The 22,611-nt window shown below is 33.7% G+C and overlaps 1 protein-coding gene, 1 long non-coding RNA gene and 1 pseudogene across 3 annotated transcripts in view; 1 reads left to right on the top strand and 2 right to left on the bottom strand.

The window, feature by feature from the left end:
* Window positions 1–22,611, bottom strand: part of PAPOLG (poly(A) polymerase gamma) — a 32,439-nt gene that overhangs the window by 4,933 nt on the left and 4,895 nt on the right. For both annotated transcript variants that reach the window (XM_010951888.3, XM_074341176.1), the window contains exons 4-21: window positions 19,098–19,179; window positions 18,799–18,908; window positions 17,714–17,767; window positions 15,751–15,862; window positions 13,475–13,564; window positions 10,330–10,468; window positions 9,643–9,715; window positions 8,757–8,877; window positions 8,316–8,400; window positions 7,865–7,918; window positions 5,284–5,403; window positions 4,743–4,852; window positions 2,923–3,044; window positions 2,510–2,685; window positions 2,027–2,115; window positions 1,726–1,946; window positions 1,124–1,189; window positions 881–937 (exon numbers count right to left, since the gene is read on the bottom strand). In XM_010951888.3, the coding sequence (XP_010950190.2) occupies window positions 881–937; window positions 1,124–1,189; window positions 1,726–1,946; window positions 2,027–2,115; window positions 2,510–2,685; window positions 2,923–3,044; window positions 4,743–4,852; window positions 5,284–5,403; window positions 7,865–7,918; window positions 8,316–8,400; window positions 8,757–8,877; window positions 9,643–9,715; window positions 10,330–10,468; window positions 13,475–13,564; window positions 15,751–15,862; window positions 17,714–17,767; window positions 18,799–18,908; window positions 19,098–19,179 (1,881 nt within the window). The remainder of the gene's footprint in view (window positions 1–880; window positions 938–1,123; window positions 1,190–1,725; window positions 1,947–2,026; window positions 2,116–2,509; window positions 2,686–2,922; window positions 3,045–4,742; window positions 4,853–5,283; window positions 5,404–7,864; window positions 7,919–8,315; window positions 8,401–8,756; window positions 8,878–9,642; window positions 9,716–10,329; window positions 10,469–13,474; window positions 13,565–15,750; window positions 15,863–17,713; window positions 17,768–18,798; window positions 18,909–19,097; window positions 19,180–22,611) is intronic.
* Window positions 2,582–7,882, top strand: LOC105066530 (uncharacterized). Its single transcript, XR_006723754.2, has 3 exons — window positions 2,582–2,719; window positions 2,840–2,955; window positions 6,417–7,882. It is a non-coding gene; the product is annotated as an uncharacterized LOC105066530 (long non-coding RNA).
* LOC123615938 (5S ribosomal RNA) lies at window positions 21,931–22,048 on the bottom strand (annotated as a pseudogene).

Below are 22,611 nucleotides of genomic sequence, written 5' to 3'. Positions count from 1 at the left end.
TTTCACCTTTTATAATTGAAATCTTTTAAAGCAAAACCCAGACATGTCATTTCACACTTTCATATTTAATATCCATCTTAAATTTTTTTCTTTCATTATAATACATAATTTCACACTCCTACTTTTTGTAACCCACTCTAGCAATAAAAGAAATTTTACAAATTCTACTACTAATACATTATGAGGACATTTCCTATTTTGCTTTAGAATGGCTGATACATCCTGGGGAACCTGGTAGGGTGACAGTGGACTGTGATGAGAAACACTTTATTCTTTAATAGGGGGTGAAAATAAGCCATTTTGTTCACTGTAACCTCTCAGAGAAGGACTTTTTCTGACTTAGACAAGGCTGATTTTTTGAGCACCTGCGATATAAATGATAATCCTTTGAAAGTAAATTTTAAAATTGAGATTTAGGGGCTCTTTAGTTCATGTTTTTAAGGTACTTACCCTGTACATCAATATATGTGGTTCCTCCAAAATATTAGTAAGGACAGTTCTCTACTACCAAACCTAGATTCTGTCAGTAAAACAGTGGTGTACAACAAAAGACAGACTAGCAAGTGTTGGTAAGAAATTACTGTGCTGAGCACTAAACTGCTTCTTTAAAATAAAAACAAAGGTTGAACATAACCTGAATAAACTGTCTTAAATGACTCCCTCTTTTCTAGACTTTGAGGTACATACATTTAGAATCATATACTTTGCTATTTCCGTCCCCAACTTCCATCTATACTGCTGGTCTCTGAAGATAGTGACAAAATCGTATTACCCTTTTCCTTCACTCAGTGCTATGCTCTTCTTTAATAAGCTTTTTTGTACCTGTAGATTGCCCATGAATTTTTACCTATGTATTTTACTTACAAAATAAGACTGTTACCTTTTTGCGTGATGTGTCAATAGTTGGAATAGGCATACATTCTCCTCCAATTGCATCCTAAAAACAAAATTACATACAAGTGAAAACTTTGTCCTATAAGCAAATATTTATTTCCACATGAAATAAAACCTAACCAAAATTCGACAGACAGATCTAATCTGATCTACTTTTGAATACAGTACTCTTCCTGAAACATGGCTCTTTAAAAGTAAACATTTTGAAGCACACTACTAATATACTTACCACTGATTTTCTTTTTCTGTCTTCAGCAGCACGTGATTCCTTAAATGTTGATTCAAGTCGAATAAACTAAAATATAAACGTTAAAATGAGTTGTTGTTACCTACAAAACCCATATAAATCTATACAAAACCGAGAAACTAATTATTGATTAGGCTAACACCAAAACTATTACCAAAAACTATAACAAAGATGGTTTTGTGAGGGAGGAGACTGACTCTGAGGAGGACTGCCATCCTTAACCTCTACAGTTTGAGGGATCTTTTTGTTTTAATCATTTCAGATGATGACGAAAGTTTTACCACCACCTACTGGAGGCACAGGAGATCAACATTATAACACACAATAAATATGATTCATTAGTTACCAATAATATCTTCTATGTAAGTCAAGGAGAAAATTAGACCAATCATTCAAGTTTTCAGACACATAAATAATCTGAATTTAAGATGAACAATTTAGTGTTACCCTGTTAGGGTTTGGGTAAGTAAGTACTTTTTAAATACTAAGATAGCTTTAAAGAATTGTGAGTTTGTTTAGCACTATTTTAAGTTTACTTTGAAAAAAAATCAACTACTGAATCACCACTTAGGTTGAATTTTTACCTTCTCTATGTCTTTCAACCTCTTAGAAGACCCATCGATGGATGGGGAATGGGATCTCTTGGGTGTAACATTCTTAGTTATATTTGACATTCCGTTTAGATGTGGTTGCCCCTGGGTAGAGTTGTGGGGTGTTGTGATTCTAGGAATGACATTTCGTCCTACTACAGTAGGAATGGTACATACAGCTGGGGGTGATACAGCTCTTACTGCAGAGTCAACTTCTGAAAAGGAAAAAAAAAAGACTTTAGTAATTAAATAGATATGTAGTAGAATAATTACTAAGAAAAGTGTAAATACCTACTTGCACCAATGACCGGAATAGATAGCCCTTGTGCTGGCGGGACACTCAGTGGCTTTTCCACAATTATACCAGCAGGATCAGCATTATTCCTGTTAAAAAGTATTCAACTATCATCATTAAATTATTTAAATATCATGTATTTAAAATACTCTTATTTTAGCACTTCAGATTACTTCTTTCAGTACTCCTACATTAACATTTGACTGAAGGAAGAGAAAGGGTTGGGGGAGGAAGAAGACCCAGGGAGAATTAATAGAAAAAATTAAAGAGAAAAGCTGTTGTTCCTGTGTACTTATGTACTCCCACCTATTCATAAATCTATACCTTGTCCCACAGGATTACCACAGTCAAGTAATTCTAAATAAGAAACTAACTAGTAACTGGCAAAATAAAATGTTTTTACAATTAAAAAAAAGTAAGCAAAGGTATAGAAAAGTTTATCCTCAAACTGAAGACTAAAAGGAAAAGTTTTAAAATACATACCTTTCTGTCTCTCCTGAAGGAGTAACATCAGGCTTGGCAGGTTTGCTTGCAGACACTGGGGAATTAAAAGGTGTTCCATTATCAGTGTCTCTGGAGCTGTCCAAACAACTGCCATCCAGAGATGATCTTTTGGACTGAGGGCCACTCGAACTTCGACTGACATCAGAAAGACTTTGCTGAAAGAGAGGAAAACTTTCAGGATTTCAAAAAGTAAATAAAAATGACTGGTTTCAATTCTGAAGTACATATAACAAATTATCTTTTGTGATTAATGAAAGTAAGATTTTAGTCCTAGATTGACTTGTCTGTACTTTCCTTTATTCTCAATAGGTTTGGATGCTGTAAAAAACACAAATTTGGTCCCAGGATCATTTGTCTGAGTTCCACTTGGAGAGTTAAGAGTACAAACTCACCTTTTTTTTCTTTTGAAGAATCTCTGCGGGAAGGTAGTGATGAAGTTGTTTTTTTTTAACATGAGTTGCTTCAATTTTCATTCCCTCCTTTAGCATGTTTATATTGTTTGCCTGTCTGTACACTGTAACAAAGTCAGTATGTTAAATGGGGAAATTCTTTCTGAATCAAGGGCTTTGCTTTTTTTCTGAAATTTGTACCTTCAATATATCCCCATTACTATACAAACACACAAATACATACTCCCAAAACATTTTCACGTCACAATCCTATTCAAGTACTGACTAGTTTTCTCATGTCAACTCTTTAAGACTTTCCTATAACCAAATCTCATTAACAAATAAATGTATGGAAGAAAATTTTTTTCCAAATCTTATCTTCTGCTATTTTCCCCAAAGGCAATCTCTTCTTATAATTACTTGCCCAAGTCCAAGTTAATCCTTATACTAAATATCCAAGATGCAAACTCAAGCTCTCCTCCTCCATGAAGGTTCTTTTATTACACCAAGCACAGAATGTCAGATATCAGAAACCATCCAGAAGTACTCCCTTATTATACAGGTGGGGAAATGAGGCTCAACAGCCCTGAATGCCTTGCTGAAACTGGTATACACACAGCCCTGGATTCCCATTCTAGTGCTTTTCACACCGTATAAGAAAATCAGTATTATTAACTACCACGTAAATTATTTAACCTATGTTAACTGTGAATACCCAAAACTTACCCAAGGATGGAAAGTTTCTTTTGCACAGTAATTACTGTGAAATGTAAATTATTTACTCTCTTGGGGCCTTAGTATCTCTAACTGGAGAAGAACACTTTATAAATCTATAATAAACAGAGCTTCCCAACCTCCTCCTTTTGGAAAAACAGGTCCAAATTAGAATGGGAAAATGTGTATCTATGCTTTTGTTCCAGATTACTTATAAAACAATCACCAGGAGTGCTTGTTCAATGTGCAGACTCCTAGCTCTGCTTCCCAGAGTGTGTGATTTAATAGTTCTAAGGTGATGCACAGGAACCTACACTTTCATGATAAATATGAAGGCTAGTTCAAAAGAATTTAGAAAAACTCAGATGGGCTAACCAAGATATTAATAGTATGAGTGTATACTATTCCAGATTTTAAGACAACTCCAGATTTGTAAGAGATATATTAAGATATTCCACAGAGATGTTATTAGAGAGCCAGATGTGAAAACTCTTTTCATTGATTCTGAAACATATTTAGCAAGTCTGTACCGACTGATACTTAGTTCATGTAAAAAAACATAATAAGCAAGTCATCTTTATGATTGTGATTATAAACTCTGGCTCTGCACACTAAAAATCACCTGCAGAGTTTCTTTAGTCTTCCTTCTGTTTTAAAACAGTTAACACATTCACATGATACAGAATGGCTGGAGAGTATACAGCGAAGTCTCCTCACCCCAGTCCAGTAGGCACACTTGGTTCTCCCTGATCTAAAAAGAACCAGTTCTACCAGTTTCTTTCTTTAAAACTGTATATCCTTCCAGAGATAGTCCCCATTTTTTTAAGCAAACATGCACATACTCTTTCTTTACTTCTTTATACAAATGGTAGCACACTATACACGCTAGTCTGCAATCGTGCCCCACTCCCCCACCTAATATGTCTTGGAAATTGTTTTATCATGCCTTTACTTTTTTAATAGCAGCACAGATTTTCATAATATAAATGTACTATATTCATTTAACCAATTGTGGAACTTCAAAAAACATAGCCAGCCAGATACTAGGCAGATGATACTGTGTTATAGCCAAAGTTGAGAATCACAGCTCTATAAGGACCAAGTCTTACCTGTATCAGTAAATGACTGTATATCATATGTCAGGTCTATATTAACACTTTCTGCATTTTCTACTCTCCGGAAAATTATTCCAAGGAACCACATTGATACATAATTGTTGCTATAAAGTAAAATTTAAGAATTTCCATTAATTTTCACAATTTTACACATGCTCTTTAGTAATTAAAAATTCATCTCTATGAAAAGTATAAGCATATTTTAGTGGTTTGGCCAAATTCTTAAAACTGACACCAAGAACACTATTAAGTTATCCTGCGTTATTATAAAGAAGATTAAGTGGCTTTGAAAATGATTTACTTAAAATATATTTAAAGATACTCCAAATATTGTGATGGAGTTTTTGCTGGGGTCTGTGGGGTACCAACATAGCATGTACTTCGTTTTAATGCATGACCACTCACGCTCAAGTATACAATGTATCATCCTCCATCATCAATGCCTGTTAAGTAACAATTTCACAACTGATCTTAAACAATACTATGTCAGATAACATTATTTAAGATATATAATATTAAAAAATAATTAACTTACTCTTTATGATGTTCCTTATTTCCTGGGAATGACTGGGGATTTACATGGGCAAGAGTAATAAATTCATTCCGTTCCAAGTTTCCAACAAGTACACGTATTTTAGATTCTACTAATCCAACCCTAAAATAAAACAACAGACAAGATTTTTCCATATTCAACTTGGAAGCTACATCCAAGTAAACCAAACAGCATATTAGCTATGATGCTTTACATGTTCATTTAAGAAATTCAGTCCAATATATCAAGGGACCCTATTTAAAATATCATTCAAGTAAATAAGTTAGTGAATTTCTATGTTTCTTTCCCTTTCTTTTTAAGAATTTATCTATATCTAATGCATTCCCAATCTAAAATACTCTGCCTGTTAAGGCCGTAACAGTCATGATTGGAACATGAATAAAAACTATAGTTAATCTGGTTCTAAATCTTTTTCTACTCAAGTCTTATGTCTAAATGCTAAAACTAACATACAACTGTTAACAAAAAAGCTAACAATTGGCACTTAATTCATGAAATAAACATGCTCTAATCTTCACAAAATTGATACTAGATATTTTAAAAATAATTCACTAAAATAAGATCAGATACTACTAAAATACAGAAAGCTTCAGGAGATTTCTGCAACTTTATTTTCTACCTTAAGAAATGTGATTGCTGTCACTTAATGTTAACTTATTAATGATTTTATGAATTAGAATAACTAGAACATTTTCACACTTTTTAAACACTTGAAAAAGCTTACACATTATAATTGTGCTCCAACAGCAGATATACAAACACTGAGTTATTCCTTGGTGTTATCTAAATGAGATGTTGGCAAACTTTTTCTGTAAAGGGCCAGACAGTAATTATTTCAGGCTTTGTGGGCCATATGTTTCTGTCACAACTATTCAACTCTGCCATGTAGCAGGAAACCAGTCATAGACAATGTAAAAATGAGTAAGTGTGGCTGTGTTACAATAAAACTTTATTTATAAAAATAGGAACAGACTAGATTTGGCCCAGACCATAGTTTTCTGATCCCTGATCTAGATAGTTTTAGTGAAAGGATTCTTTTCAGGGTCTCTTAAATGCTCAATGAAATAAGTGTTAAACCCTTGGAACAAAGACAGTAATGTGTTTTCTTTTTCCAGAAATCAGACCTGAGAAAGGCACAATCACCTCTGGGAACCTAACAGTTTCTGTCTGATGGAGCTAGGGATGTCAATACACTGGAGGGCAAACGGAATGAATTCAGAGGCACTAGAAAGAATGCACTCTACCTTGACCAAAAATATCTCCTATCTGCTGAGAGAAGCATAAAATTCTGAAACCTTACATGCCATCATCTAAATGAAAACAATACATAAGCTCATACAACTCAATATCAAAAAGCAAACTCAATCAAAAAATGGGCAGAAGACTTGAATAGGTATTTTCAAAAGAAGACATACAGTAGGTGGCTAAGGCATATGAAAAGATGCTCAAAGTCACTAATCTTCAAGGAAATGAAATCAAAACAACGAGATGTCACCTCATACCTGTCAGAATGGCTATCATCAAAAAGTGTACAAATAACAAATGTTGGAGAAGATGTGGAGAAAAGGGAACCCTACAGTATGGACATTCCTCAAAAAACTAAAAACACAACTACCATATGATCCAGCAATTCCACTCCTGGATATATTTATCTGGGGAAAAAACTAAAACACTAATTCAAAAAGATACACACACCCCAGTGTTCATAGCAGCACTGTTTACAATGGCCAAGATATGGAAGCAACTGAAGTGCCCATGAATAGGCAAATGGATAAAGAAGATGTGTATGTATAAAATGGAATACTATTCAGCCATAAAAAGAATGAAATTCTGCCATTTGCAGCAATGTGGATAGACCTCGAGATTATGCTTAGTGAAAAGACAGAAACTCAAATACTGTATGATACCACTTATATGTGGAATCTAAAAAATAATATAAATGAATGTATATGCAAAAGAGAAACAGACTCACACATACAGAAAACAAACTAGTGGTTACCAAAGGGGAAAGGGAATAGGGTAAGGGCAAATTAGGGGTATGGGATTAACAGATTTAACTATGTATAAAACAGGTAAGCAACAAGGATATATTGTATAGCACAGGGAATGATAGCCATTATCTTGTAATAACTTTTAATGGAGTAGAATCTGCAAAAATATTGAATCACTATGCTATACATGTGAAAATAATATAATATTATAAATCAACTAAACTTCAAAATATATATAATGTCTTTCCTTTTGTTTGGGGAGAACATGATGCTAAGGATGAAGAACTCAGTAAAAGACTAGGTATCAGAATCATTCAAACTGCCTCACAATTTTGCTTAAATCTGACTCTGAGAAGTGAGATATATCATTATCATTGTGTACATATATCATTATCTTGTGTCACTTCTGAATCTGAAACATTAATTTAATGGCATTTCTTAAACACTGATGCTCCATGGTCATGTACAATAGTCACCAATTAGATTTAATGATTTTGAAAATATAGAAGGTGTTTTGTAAGTGATAAATGTTATCATCACACAGTAAGTAGAGAACCTGAAATATGTCTTACCACTCTAGATGATTTTCTTCTGTTGATGCACTGGCAGTCAATACTATATAATGTCTGTGAAGAATTTTCAGTAAACAATCAGGAGGGAAAAAAAAGCCAGAAACATTGTTACAGTGATTTTCCATCATTACTTTTTCTTTCTCCCTCCCAATGAACAAAAGAGCTAATACAGGCATTACATTTATGAAAATTAAAACATGCTCTGATTTTCACAAAATTAATTCTAGAACCTGCAATTAAAAACAATTCACTAAAAACAAAAATACATGAATACAGGGTTAAATACTACTAGAATATAGAGACTTTCTCATCACCCAGGATTTCTGCTAACCTAGTCTCTACTTCACTTGAAATATAAGTGACAGCTGTCATTTACTGTATATTAACTTTGTAAGTTTAACATTCTTCTTCCTTAAATGCATACACACACAAAATGCAAAATTTCAAGTACCTGTACTTTTGAAAAAAATTTGGTGGCTCAAGTAGTTTGGACCAGTCTGATTTCCCTTGAAGAATTTCATCTGTGACTGCAAGACCTAAAGAGAGAGAGACAGAGACAAGACACTGATTCTGAAAACTGACCATCGTATTATCAGCTCCTCTATCCTCCTACCCACCCAAACTTCAAACCCCATTGAATCCCTGAGTATAAAAAAAAGTGTAAATTTATTATGCTTGTTCTTAGAACACAAAAGTCAATTTCTGCTCAACTGGGGTGGCTCCATTTTTGGTCTTAATATTATCACATATTTTGGAAAACCAATTGCTAAAAAAATAAATACACATTTGAAAGTTTTTAGAAAAACAGACATAACTGCAATAGAGAATAAAACTGCTGTCAACCAAAAACTTGTGGAAACATGTAAAGGGCAATAAGGGCTAACACGTTTACCTTGTTTAAATTCTTCTACCATTACTGTTCGAGTTGATGTGGACACATTATACGTAGAATTCTGTTGTGGGTAGGCAGGGGTGATTATGGGCATGAGATGATACCTATCTGATGGATTTACCTGTGAAATTAGAAGCAGAATAATTGATCTATTCTCCTATTTCAGTTGTCCTCACTTCATTTCCCCAAAAGTCTGAAGAATATGAAATATAAATTTAATACTACATTTCCTCAGTTCTAAGAAGTACATCTCCCGTCCCCAACTACATTTGTTTCTGAAGTCAGATGTGTCTGATAAGTCAAAGGAAACTCTGCAGAAGTTTATTTTTTCCCTGAAAAGCTGTTAAACTGACGGTGCAGCTTATAAACAATGGTCTTTTAGAACCAAAGAAATACAGTATCATAAGTGCAAAAAGGATTATCTAGGTTCAGTGGTTCTCAATCCTCTTTCTGCACCTGTTCAACAGATGACCTCCCCAGGTTACTCAGAGGAACAAGCACTTGCTCTGAAAGCAAGATGAGTGAGAGTTATGCTATCTTGGAACCATAAACCTGCTTTAAACTGCACTGCAAAGTAAACCTTTTATATACTTCAGTACTTTATTATTAGTAACTAATTACTTGTAAGATAGTTTTTAACAATGGGTTATGACATCTTGGTTGATACACCCACTCAAGTCTTATATGGGTTATTTTTAATGACATAACATTTGGATCAGCACTGGAAGTACAAATCATCTCCACCAAAAAAAAAAAACAAAACCCCAAAAAACCAAACAGAAGGAAGATGAGCAGGGACAAGAGGAATTATCCTTAACTAGACTGCACTTTAGAGAATGGTCCTTTTGCTAAAAAGTTTAATGAAATTCTGTAGTAAGTCACATACCCGAGGATCCCAAACTGGCAAATTCAAATTACTTTCTTCCGGTTGCTTCAGCAGCACAGGATTTGGCCATTCCCTAACAAGAAAAAGGCAAATTAACTCACTTAAGACCTCACTTCAGGAACTATGTGAAATGTTAAAATCATGAGACTCCACTCCAACTGTCACACAGCAAATGCTCTGAGTATTTGATACTGAAAACAAAGAAACTGACAAAGGAAAAAGCTGCTTTATTTTAAAGCAATGTTCTCTGAAAGGGAAAATACTGCTTTGCCCATTTAGCTGTAACTAATTTAAACTTGAATTTTTCCTTTCCTTCTCTTTGCTTTCATGGATTTAACTCTGATAATTTAATAACAGCAACAGCTAACATTTACTGAAAGATACTTCTAATAAATCCATGGAGTAGCTGGGATTATCATCTCTATGTTACATATGAGGAGATCTTAACCTCTATGTAGCTAGTAATTGGCAGAGCAAATGCCACTTGCACAAGCTTAAGGCCCACATTTGCAGACCCTCTAGAAGAAAGCACCATATGGTGTCCCATCATTGTCTCAAATTTGATTTTTTAAAACTTAACTTTAAAAAGGAATGGAAGAAAGTCTGTGCGTAGCTGTTAGATTTCCAAACAAATTTACATATAGGTAGAGGTTAGTAAATAATAAAAATATGCATGTGAATACTTACCACTTGGAAAAAACTAAAAAGAACTTATGAACTAAAGTAGAAGCTGCTGCATTTGGATATAATTGGCAAGTTCTTGCAACTAGCATTGCCCAGGAGACACCACCAAGGAATCCCAGCATGTTGGAATAAATACCACGTCCTAGAAATTTAATATAGATGTTAATTATTGTTAGGACCTACTGTCCATAACATTCAAGTATAAGGAACAATGTAACTTCCCTTCTAAAATATGCTTAAAACTCTTTTTCCCTTATAGAAATATTAACATTAATAAGCAGACCTTCATGCTAAGCTCATAGTCTTTGTGTACACTCTGTGATTCCCATATTACCCACTACTTTGCCCTCCAATACAGACATCTTAGTTCCCTGCCTCAGTTCTGACTGTGTAACTGGCCTCTCCTGATATGACACTGGAATTCCCACCTATCAATACCTATGGTTGAGAGAGAAATGAAAGGGAGGAGGAAAGATACTTGGAGGTTTCATAAGTGGAGAAGAAAAAAACATTTCAGTTCTATACAACTTCCGCTTATCTGTGAGGATATGTTCCAAGACCTCTAGTGGATGCCTGAAACACAGGATGGAGATCTATCTATCTATAGATAGATCTCCATCCTGTGTGTATACACCCCCCCCTATATATTTATGATAAAGCTTAATTTATAAATTAGGTACAGTAAGAAATAAAAACTAATACATAATATGCTATAATAAAAGTTATGTGAATATGGTCTCTTCCTGTCTCAAAGCATCTCACTGTATGAATTTAATGCCCTTTTCATCTTAACTATTTATCACTAAGTGGCCAGAACTTTTCCAGTATGACGTGGGACAGCAAAACTAGCATGAAATTTCCTTTTTCTTCTTCAGAATTTCATGATACAAGATTGGTTCTCATACAGATCTTAGCAACCTCGCATGTGATTTTTTTCTTTCCTTATTAAGTTGAGAACTTTCACCTTTTCACTTAAAGGAAGCACTTTACAGGTTCTCTTTGGCAAATAGGAATTGGCAGCATCACTACTCTTATACTGTGGGGCCACTAGTAAGTAAAACAAGGGTTACTTGAACACAAGTACTGCAGTACCCTCCCTGTTCCAGGCAGGTTGGTGAGAGATCAAAATTTAAAATTTATTTATTGTTTATTTCTGGATTTTTCAATACAATATTTCCAGACTACAGCTGACCACAGGTAACTGAAACTGTGGAAAGCAAAATGGCACACAAGGGGGTCTACTGTAATCACATTCATGGGCATTTTAAAATCAAGTGTAAACTTGGGGAATAACTTCAGTATTCTGAAAAAATTTGTATACCTCTCCATAAAGTACATTACACCACTGATAATACTCATTTCTCGTATGATTGTTTCTTATAGCAATCTATGAAAAAGCATTACCATTATTTCATCAAAACAAGATGCCCTCAGTTATTATATAATACAGATTATTTTATGTCTCACTAAGCGAGAGAAAAAATACAAAATGTCATTTCAAATATGTTAAATGTGAAAAACATGCATCAAAGAATTGACAGAATATGGTATTAAATTTAATCTATAAGGAAAACCAAATTATTCATGATATCCCTTTACTACAAATTACTTTATCCTAACTATACAATTGAGCCCAAGGACACATTCTACTTGCTTAAGGTCTTGGATATGTACTGTTCTTATGGGTAGCCATAAGTCACATGTGGCTATATATAATTATTTTTTGGTATAAGCTTTATTGAGATACCTTTCATATAACATAAGATTCATCTACTTATAACAGACACATTACTAAATATAAAACATACAAACAACAAAGACCTACTGTATAGCACAGAGAACTATATTCAATTTCTTACAGTAACATATACTGGAAAAGATGCTGAAAAGAAAATATGTATGTATGTATGTGTATAACCGAATCACTGCTGTACACCTGAAACTAATTTTTTAAAAATTTAAAAGATTCATCCATTTAAAGTATAAAAGTCAGTGGTTTTTAGTCTATTCATAGAGTTGTACAATCATTACTGTAATCAACTCCAGAACACTTTCATCACCCCAAAAAGAAAACTAACAGTCACATACCTATTTCCCTCCAATCCTTCCAGACCTAGGCAACCACTAATCTACTTTCTATCTCTATATATTTGCCTGTTCTGAACATTTCATATTAATAGGATTATACAATATGCACACTGACTTCTTTCACTTAACACAATGGTTTCAATGTTCATATTATGTTGTAACATGTATCAATACTTCATTCTTTTTAACTGCCAAATAATAGTCTACATTATGGATATACCACACTTTGTGGTTGTTTTTGTACCACTTTTTAACTATTATTAATAATGCAATGAACATCTGTGTACAGGGTTTTGTGAGGACATGTTTTTACTCTTCTTAGGTATTATTTAATTTTATATTTAAATTAATTAAAATTAAATAAAATTTAAAAATTCATCAGCTATTTCAAGTGCTCAATAGCCACAAGGTTACTGTATTGGACAGCACAGATAAGAAACGCTTCCATCATCACAAAAAATTTTATCGGAAAGCACTGTTTTAGACTATGTAAAACCTGGTGCCAGAGGTGCAAAACTGCTTAAATGTATTTAAAATAATACAAAATGTGCTATGCCAGCTCAGGACTGGGTCTTTTATGAACCATATCCTATATATAAAAACTAGTGTATTTCAAGGCTTTATTAGAAAAGTGTTATAAGGTAAAAACAAAAGGTTAAAACTATCACTGTAGGTTTTTCATTTAATAGATTTTACTGCTATACATCAGACTCTCTGCTGGTGACGGGAAGGCAAAGATAGTAAGATGGTCCTGCCCATACAGAGTTTGAAGACAAGGAAGGGTTTTACTCTTCAAATTCTAACTCATTCTGACTGCCTGGCTGAAACCTAAGATGTAAAGTCTGGGGCTTCTAGTTTTCACCCACGAGAGAAAAAGGTAGAGTCACACATCAGAGCACCATAAGCAGCATGCCTGAAAAAGAAACAGCTTCTTCAGAACTTAATGGACCTCAATCCCCTGTGGTATCAAAAGGTTCAGGAGTTTTCATATGTGCTTCTACCATTAACAACTGAAAATTATAATTTTATAATGCAAACATAAAAGACTTGGGATACTTACGTTTTGCCCACAGTTTGACTGCTCTTAGGGTGAGTCTGAAAGTTTCTTTATTTGGCACTAAATGCAAAATTTCATCAGTAACTCTACAACCTGAAAAATATAAAGCATTCATTTTTCATTATGCAACAAAGCCCAGTCAATTCAAACATCCTTCTAATTTCAACTCTCAAATGCTAAAAATATCAAAGATAAAGTGTGAGGTTTAATTTCTCAGCGTACTTTAAATTTAGCACTTATATATGAGAAATCAATTTGCTTGTAAAGAATTAAAAAGCACATGGGTAATACAACCCAATATTAAAATGAGATGAGTTTGAATATCTTTTTAGCTTTTTTCCACATTTGGCTTTACTGTTAATCAAATGTCTCCAAGTTATAAAACTTACTGCTTTAATACAAAGCTTATCCATAAATACTGTGATGTACTGTTCTACTCTGGAAGTACAGCAAAATGTAATGATTAAGTCAAACAAGATACCATAAACTAGTGGTTCTCAAAGTGCAGTCAGTGGACTCCTGGGTATCTATTAAGTCAAACCTGTGTTTATAATAATATTATGCTTTCTTTGCCTATTTCACTGTTTAACATTTGTATCATGGTGCCAAACCAGTGATGAGTAAAACTGCTGATATCTTAGCAGTGAATCAAAGCCGTGGCAACAAACTGTACTAGTAGACAATATTTTCACCACAAGTCTGCAGTCAGAAAACAGGAAAGGAACATGTGTGATGTGTGAATGTGTTCAAGACAAGCTGAACTATCTGCTTTTTTCAAAGAACACCAATTTTACTTGAAATAATGACTGATAGACAACTATGGTTACCCATACTTGGGTATTCAGCAGACATTTCCTAAAGATGAACAAAAGTGAGCTCCTCACTTCTAAAACAAAAGACAAAATTTGTTGCCAGTAATAAAAATTTGAACTCTCAAATAAAAACAAATAGAATTTTGGACAACTAGTATCTGCTACAATGAGCTTGCAGCTTTCCAAGACTTAAAGACTTTTCTAATGAGACTGGTGGAAATATTAATGAATGTGATTAAAAAGTATTTTATAATGAAACGTGTTAACATTTAGAAGAGCCAAATAACTTTGTAAGTCAGAATTTTCCAAATGACTGAGGCATGAAAATACAAAATCATGCATGGGTAGAAGATTCAGTCAAAGAATAAGACAGATTTTAATGCAGCAGAGTACAAAAAGTTAACAGGTTTTAGATTTGACGTTCTAATTAACATTTTTAAAAGATCACTATTATTCAGCAAAAAAGGGAACAAACTACTGATATACACTACAAACATGAATAAACCTCACAAACAATACGCCAAGTGAAGGAAGCCAGACACAAAAGACCATGTATTATATGACCCGGTTTATATGAAATGTCCTCAAAAGGCCAATCTATAGAGATGGAAAGTAGATCAGTGGTTGCCTAGGACTGGGGGTTGGAAAGGGGAATGACTGCAAATGGGTATGAGTGATCTTTTGAGAATGCTGAAAATGTTCTAATTTGGATTGTGGTGCACAACTCTGAATATAGTAGACTACTGAATTGTACACCTAAAATGGATGGATTTTATAGTATGTAATTTACCTCAATAAAGCTGTTGAAAGGAAAAAAGAAATTGTCACTGGTTAAATTTTGGTGTAGTGTCAAAGAATACCCACAATTATCTAAAAAGGCTATTAAATATTCCTCCCTTTTTCAAGTACATATCTTTAAAAGGCCAGATTTTCCTCCTATGCTTCAATCAAAACAAAATTTTACAGGAGATTGACTGTAAAAGTAGATATAAGAATCTAGCTGTATTCTATTAAGTCAAATATTAAAGAGAGTTGCAAAAATGCAAAAAAAAAAAAAGCCATTCTCACATAAAAATGTATTTATATTCACTTATAATAGGTTTATTATTGTTATTTTTAAATGAATAAATACTTTAAAAAGTTCCCAGTTTTTATTTCTAATATGATAAACATTGATAAATATAACTCACAAAAACAGATGATCTTGGGGGGTTCTTAAAAAAATGTTTAGAGTATAAAGGGGTCCTGAGACCGGTAAGTTTGAGAACCACTACTATAAGCATAAGTATTTCAAATAAATTTGTTTTTCAAAGATGCTTAAATGTGATCAAATTTTTGTATAAAGAAAATTACATCATTTTTAACTTAGACTAATCCTTTAAAAGTCTATGAATGGTTCTGCAAAAAGATCTCTATTTGTCTAGTTGTTTTCGCGCAGGTATCTGAGATTTCTTTTTAGAAGCTTACCATTTAGGCTGCGAATACACCTTATATCAAGGCTTCTCAGTCGAGAGTCGTCTCTTAGATCTAAATTATCTGATATGGTTTGTATTGCCAGTCTTGCAAAGACTAGATCAATCTTTGGAAAGATGAAAAAAGAGAGAGAAAAATATTACTTTTTCTCCTTCTAGTCCATTTTCCCCTTCCCACCTCAAAAAAATGTAAAAAGTTCTAATTATTAGTTTGGACATTTTACCAAAACTTCCAAAGGCCTACGCAGGCAGTATCACATTGGAAAATCACTGCAAAGTTTTGGGAGAATAATTTTTAAATTAAGGGAAAGCATTTTAATTTTAGCATATATGCCAAGCATTAAAAAAAAAATCGAAACCTTATGAGTGAACTTCTAGATAAAAATGGCAGATCCAACACATTTACATTCACTCCCTCTTGAAACCCCACTAAAATACCAGCAAAATTTCATTTTGTTTTTTGTTTAGTTTTATTTTGTTTTTAAAGGTGTAACTCACTAGATCAAAGAGAACAGGAGACAACAGAAAAAACTATGAAAGCTGGAAAGCAGATGACAGGTGGCAACAGACTCAGCAGATCTAAGAAAGCAGAGATAAAAAAATTGTGTATCTAGGAAATAAGGACAGGAGGCTGTAAATAAATTTATAAATAAAAAGGAATATTTACAGAATAAAAGTGTTCTGAGAAATTAAAAATATGATGGCAGAAATGAAAAACTAGAGAAAGTTTTTAGAAGATGAGAAAACCCCAAAAAGCAGAACAAAAATATGAAGATGTGGTTCTAAGTGGGAAGGAAGAAATTAAAAAAAAAAAAAAAGAGGCAGTTCTGGGGGTCTAACATACAAATGTTAGGAATTCCAGAAAGAGGAGAGAAAACAAAGGCAGAAAACAATAGAATTCAATACAATTTCCAAGAACTGAGGGACAGGAGTTTTCAAACTGAAAGAACTACTAAGTACCTTAGCATATTGGGTTGAATAGACACATACCAAAACAAAAAGTATATTACTATGAATTTTCCAACTATGAAGACTCGGAAGGGAAAAAAAAAGATTACATAAGTGGCCAAAAAGACAAAACAGGTCAAATACAAAGGAGGAGGAATCAAGCTGGCATCATACTCCTCAATAGAGCACGGAAGCTAGAAGACAATGAAGTAAGGCCTTCAAAATTCTGAGAAACATTATTTCCCACCTAGAACTCTACACTCAGCCAAACTATCAATTTGGTGTGAGAACAGAATAAAGACAGTTTTAAGCATGCAAGATCTCAAAAATATGTGCTCTTTTTCAGGGAGCTGGTACATAAGCACCATTAAAGTGAGAGTAAGTCAAGAAGGAAGAGAAGCAAAAGGAAATCCCAGGATGAGTGAAGAAAGTAGTTAAAATGACAGCTGTGTATCAGTCATGGAGAACAATCTGTGGATTGGAACAGGTGAGAAGAATCAGTGAGATATTTTTTCAAGAGGATAATGACAGAACATCTGAGAACATCTCTAATGGAGATTTAGACAACTAAGAGAGACTTAGTTTGAATTAGTCGTAAGTGTAAAAATCAAGCAAATAAAACACAGAATAATTAACTTCCAAGAAAACAAAAGCCACACAGCAAAGAATGTTAACCTAGTACACTTTGTGCTCAGTTTTGAACATTATTTTTATAAGACCACAATAATATAAACACTGAATACCACTCCAATCAGAACTACAATATAATTATTTTAGGAGACTATAGGAATGAGAAGGATATGTATAAAACTGTTGGGGGTAGGGATGGAGGTTGGTTCATTTTCCATGGTGAGGAAGGACTCACCATTACTAGACTATTTGATTCCTTAAAATATGTGCCTATGTAAGTCTGATTTAAAAAAAAAAAAAAAGACAAAAACACAAAGGGAAAAAAACCCATATATGTTAAATAGTTCAACTGTAAAGTCAGAAAAATATTTAACACTTACTTCAATTCCATCAAATTCAAATTTTATAACAGGCACAAAGGCATCTTCTACAGCCTACAAAAGAAGAAAACAATTGTAACAAATAAGGTGTAATCCTTTCTCTATCCTTCCCAAATACCAATGTGAATTCTTAAATTTTCTTGGTTTCTCATTCTGAGTAAGCAAGTACTTATACTACGTGATTGTGTTATTTAAGATACACAAAATGCCCATGACAGTAGTTATCAAATTATTTTCCTCCTAAAAATATTCAGTAGAAACTGGCAGGCAGAACTGCTATCATCTGGGTGTTTACTATTCGATGAGGTTAAATTGAAAACTGATTATTTACAAAGAGCACTAGTGTTAGAAATTAAAATATAATCAGATCTCACGACTAATCCACAAAAAAACCCACAAAAAACAACATAGTTTGGATTTAGTAGAAATGTTTCCCTGCATCTTCCTTAATTCCCCAACTGAACAAATTCTTAACCTTCTTCATTCCCAGACACCCAAGTAACACAGATCCTTTGACCCTCACCTTATCCAAGCACTAGAGACTGCATTAAAACCACCTGTTTGTTTAGTCCCCTCAATTCCTCTCTCCTATAAACTATGCCTTGTTCACTACTGTATTTATGGGACTAAGAGGCCAGTATCTGATGAATCACTGGTGCTGAAATCTTACTTGCTGATGAATGGCTAGATATACACTTACAGTTATACCAATTGAATCTTATACATAATAGCAGCCACCATTTAATATGCATCAACCATTTTTCAGATATTATAGTAAAAAATTTATGTAAATTAGCTCATCAATCCTCAAAAAAACTTTATAAGAAAGTTAACACCAGATCTCCATTTGATAGCTATGGAAACTGAGGCTCAGACAGAATAGGTAACATGACCACAATCGTTGAGCTAATATGTGGTAGACTCTAGATTCAACCCAGGCCTGTGAAACTAAAAAGCCCATGTTCTTAATTGTTGTCCATTAACAAGACAGCAATTTCTTAAGAAATATGTCAATCATCATAAGCCCTAGCTTTTACAGTTATTTACTGACGAATTAAAAATATTAAATACCAGAAGATACTTACTCTTAAGTTTCTAATGCCATCTTGATGTTTCAATTTTTCAAAAAAAGACTGAAAAAAATCAGATCTCTCCACATGTCTTGGAGCTACACAAAGTGCATCAATGTCAGCTCCTGCAAATCAAAGTATTTCTTATCAAAAAGAGTATATTAAGTATGTTTTTGTATACACAAACATATGTATAGAAGAAAGTGTGTAAGATGAGTACAGGAAAATGTTAAACACTGATTAGCTCTGAGTAGTGAGATAGTAAGAGTTTACTATTGAAAGTTCTTATCAATAAAACATAGAAAAGTAGTTACCTTTGGTGTGTACTCCAAGTCTGTAGGAGCCAAAAGTGAAAATTTTTCCACCAACAGTAGCCACAACAGAAGGTGGGAGATTCTAAAATGAAACAAAAAATTTAAAAAGGCATTCAATGGTTCAAATTATTTAGCATTACATTTGCTTAAATACTATAACAAAAGTTGGCAAGGATGTGAAAAAAAGGGAACCCTTGTACACTGTTGGTGGGAATGTACATTGGCGCAGCCACTGTAGAAAACAGTATGAAGGTTCTCTAAAAAACTAAAAATAGAACTACCATATCCAGCAATTCCACTTCTGGGTATATATCCAAAGAAAACAAAAATACTAATTTGAAAAGACATATGCACCCTAATGTTCATAGCAGTATTATTAGAATAGCCGGGATATGGAAGCAACCTAAGTGTCCATCAACAGATGACTAGATAAATATGTAGTGTACATATGTACACGTACACACACAGGAATATTATTCAGCCGTAAAAAAAAGAATGAAAACTTGCCATTTGCAACCACATGGATGGACTTGGATGGTATTATGCTTAGTGAAATCAAAGATAAATATTGTATGGTATCACATGTGAAATCTAAAAAGTAAAACTAGTAAATAAAACAAAAAAGAAATAGACTCAGATATAGAGAACAAACTAGTAGCTACTAGTTGGAAGAGGGAAGGGGGGAGGTACATGATAGGAATAGGGGATTAAGAGGTATAAACTACATATAATAAGTAAGCCACAAGGATATATTGTACAGCACAGGGAATATAGTCGATATTTTATAATAACTGTAACTGGGGTATAACCTTTGAAAATTGTGAATTACTATGTTGTACACCTAAAACTTACATAATATTGTAAATGAACTATACCCCAGTTTAAAAAAAAATTGCCTAAATGCTGATAGATACTACATTTATCAACTTTGGAGAGCTTTTTTGATTCCAACTTAAGTAATGAAGGTATTCCCAGAGGAAAGACAAAACAAATTTGTGTCCAGTATACATGCACACATTTTTATATTAAGAAAAACATTTTTTATCCCTTAACCCTACTTGTCCCCTCCAACTGCCTGTCTTTGGCTCAATCACTCTTAATCGTCACCAAGCAACTCTTAACTACCAAAGTAATGCGCTTTCAACTCTCTATAGTTATCATACTCTTGACTAATACCATCTCCCCTTTACTTTCTGTGACAGATATACTTAATTTCTTGATTCTAGCTCTGTAATATTTCTCCAAGAAAGTGGGGTCATTCCTGACATGATCTCCTTGTAAGAGCTAATCTAACAACTTCAATTAACATCTTTCTGGTTGTACCAGAATTACAATGCTACTTTTCACTTCTCTCTAGCGCCAATTCTAACCACTCATCGGATGTTTCATTCAGATTTTCTGATCCACTTCAATGTCCATGCCTGAAACCTAGCAAAATTCTTCCTATGATAAACCAGGTATCCCTCCTAACTTCTCTATTTCTGGTCTTCATTTCCTTATTGCCCATACCTATAAGTCATTATTATTCTTCCTGGCTTACCAATTCTTAGTTCCCTCATATATCACTTCCTCCCCACCCAGCCCCATTCTGGGCTATTTAACAGTATCAGAAACTATCTTCTTGCCCTTAATCTTTACTTTCTTATTCCATTTTTCACAAAATTCACTGGCTCATGTTCTTAAATTATTCTATTACACAAGTCTTCTGTTCAAAACCTGCCAATGCATTCTTCTCTGACTACTGATCCTTGCAGCCTAAGAACTTCCACGCTGTTATGGATCTTTCCTGCCTTGTCTCCTGGTCATCCTTTCTGGAACTCCAACTGCCAGCGTGTTACATAACCTGGTCTCTTTCCCATTGCATTTGCCACTTCCCCTGTCTCAAATACATGTCGTCGTCTCTGGGTATCTCAATACTGTTTTTCAAAGTTCACTTTAAGTTCCACATCCCTCATGAAGGCTTCTTTGATTATCTACCCCATTATAACAAGCTCTTTTCCCCACTGTGCACCTCTACTGTTATTATATTTAACCTCTTTACGCTATATTTATTGACTTTTTTCCCCCTGTAGGTCCCATCTCTTCAACTATATTTAAATTCCTTGAAAGTGAGAACTATATTTACTACTTCTCTTACCTCCCCAAAATGCCCAGTCCAAGTTCCAAAGAATAGTATCTGCTAATTAACTTCAATAAAAGTATCTGCATAACAGGATATATTTGTTACTTCCTGTTTAATGGATATTAATGTTTCAATAGTAACACAAATAATTTTATAGCTAGAAAAGTTAGTAAAATTACTGATGACTAACATCAATCAAAAGGATAGAGCAGCCCCTTTAGTTTTACGTTTGTACTTTGAAAAGTATGATTCCTGCATGATTTATGAAAAAGTGATAAACTGAATCACAGTAAAATATCTTCACCACAAACCATAGTATTTAACTGAAATGATCTGATTTGGAGTTCTAGATTATTTAGTTTAAATATTCCAACTATGTGTAGAATATTAAAATGATCTTTGATCTAACTCAAATCCTTCAGATATTTTCCAAACTAAAATATATATAAATGAAAGGGAATTGTAATGATATAGAAAATAATCAATCACCTTACCTATGGAAAGGAAGACATTAAAACCAGTTAAAAAATTTAAAAATAAGTAGGTATTTCATTTTCTTTGCTTAAAAAAAAGGCCAAATAGTAGTAAAGTCTCAAAATTTTTAACAATGGTTTTATGCCTAAAAATTAAAGCTACTGGTTTTTGCAAATTAAAGCAGTGATGTGAATAAAATGAGGGAAAAGCAATTTCTTTCTTTTTTTTTTTTTTTAAAGCCTACAGCAACCAGTATTCCTAGCAGTCTCCTATCCAAGTACTAACCAGGCCCGACGCTGCTTAGCTTCCGAGATCAGATGAGATTGGGGGCGTTAAGGGTGGCATGGCCATAGACAGGAAAAAGCAATTTAAAAATAATTAAAAACAAAAAAACGTTTGACCTTGGAACAGATTCTACTGGATTTTTCTTTTAGGTGTAAAGAAACCACACAGTAAAATTAGGTGCATCTCTCAATAAAGTCATCTAGCCTCTCTTGTGAATACTAACACTTAATGTCTCTTGACGCATCTCAGAATGTACAACCACAACAGCTGACATAAAGATCACACAAGAAATCATAAAGCTTGTTACTCTGATTTTAAAATAATTCTAGCAAGTTGAGTATCTGGTTTGCATACCCATAGTAATTATGGGCTGATAATAGAGAGAGATAACAGGTTCCCCAACACTTAATTTAATGCCTCAGCTCTGTCCTGAGGTTGTGCAGGTGAGTTAAGCCAGGTCTTTTTCACCTGCTCAGAATTCCTAACTGAAAACCTCAACTACTGATAAACCTGCTGTGAGCTCAGAAACAAGCCAGATAGCCATTTGGCAGCAAAAGTAAATAGCCTAAAGACCATTATTTAAACTCAATGACTGTAGACTCAGCAATCTCTCATAACCTTATTCAGAGCCCA

Source organism: Camelus bactrianus, chromosome 15, assembly GCF_048773025.1.
Source record: "Camelus bactrianus isolate YW-2024 breed Bactrian camel chromosome 15, ASM4877302v1, whole genome shotgun sequence".
Lineage (NCBI taxonomy): Eukaryota > Metazoa > Chordata > Mammalia > Artiodactyla > Camelidae > Camelus > Camelus bactrianus.
The sequence above is the reverse complement of the archived record's forward strand: the minus strand, read 5'-3'. Positions and strand labels throughout refer to the sequence as shown.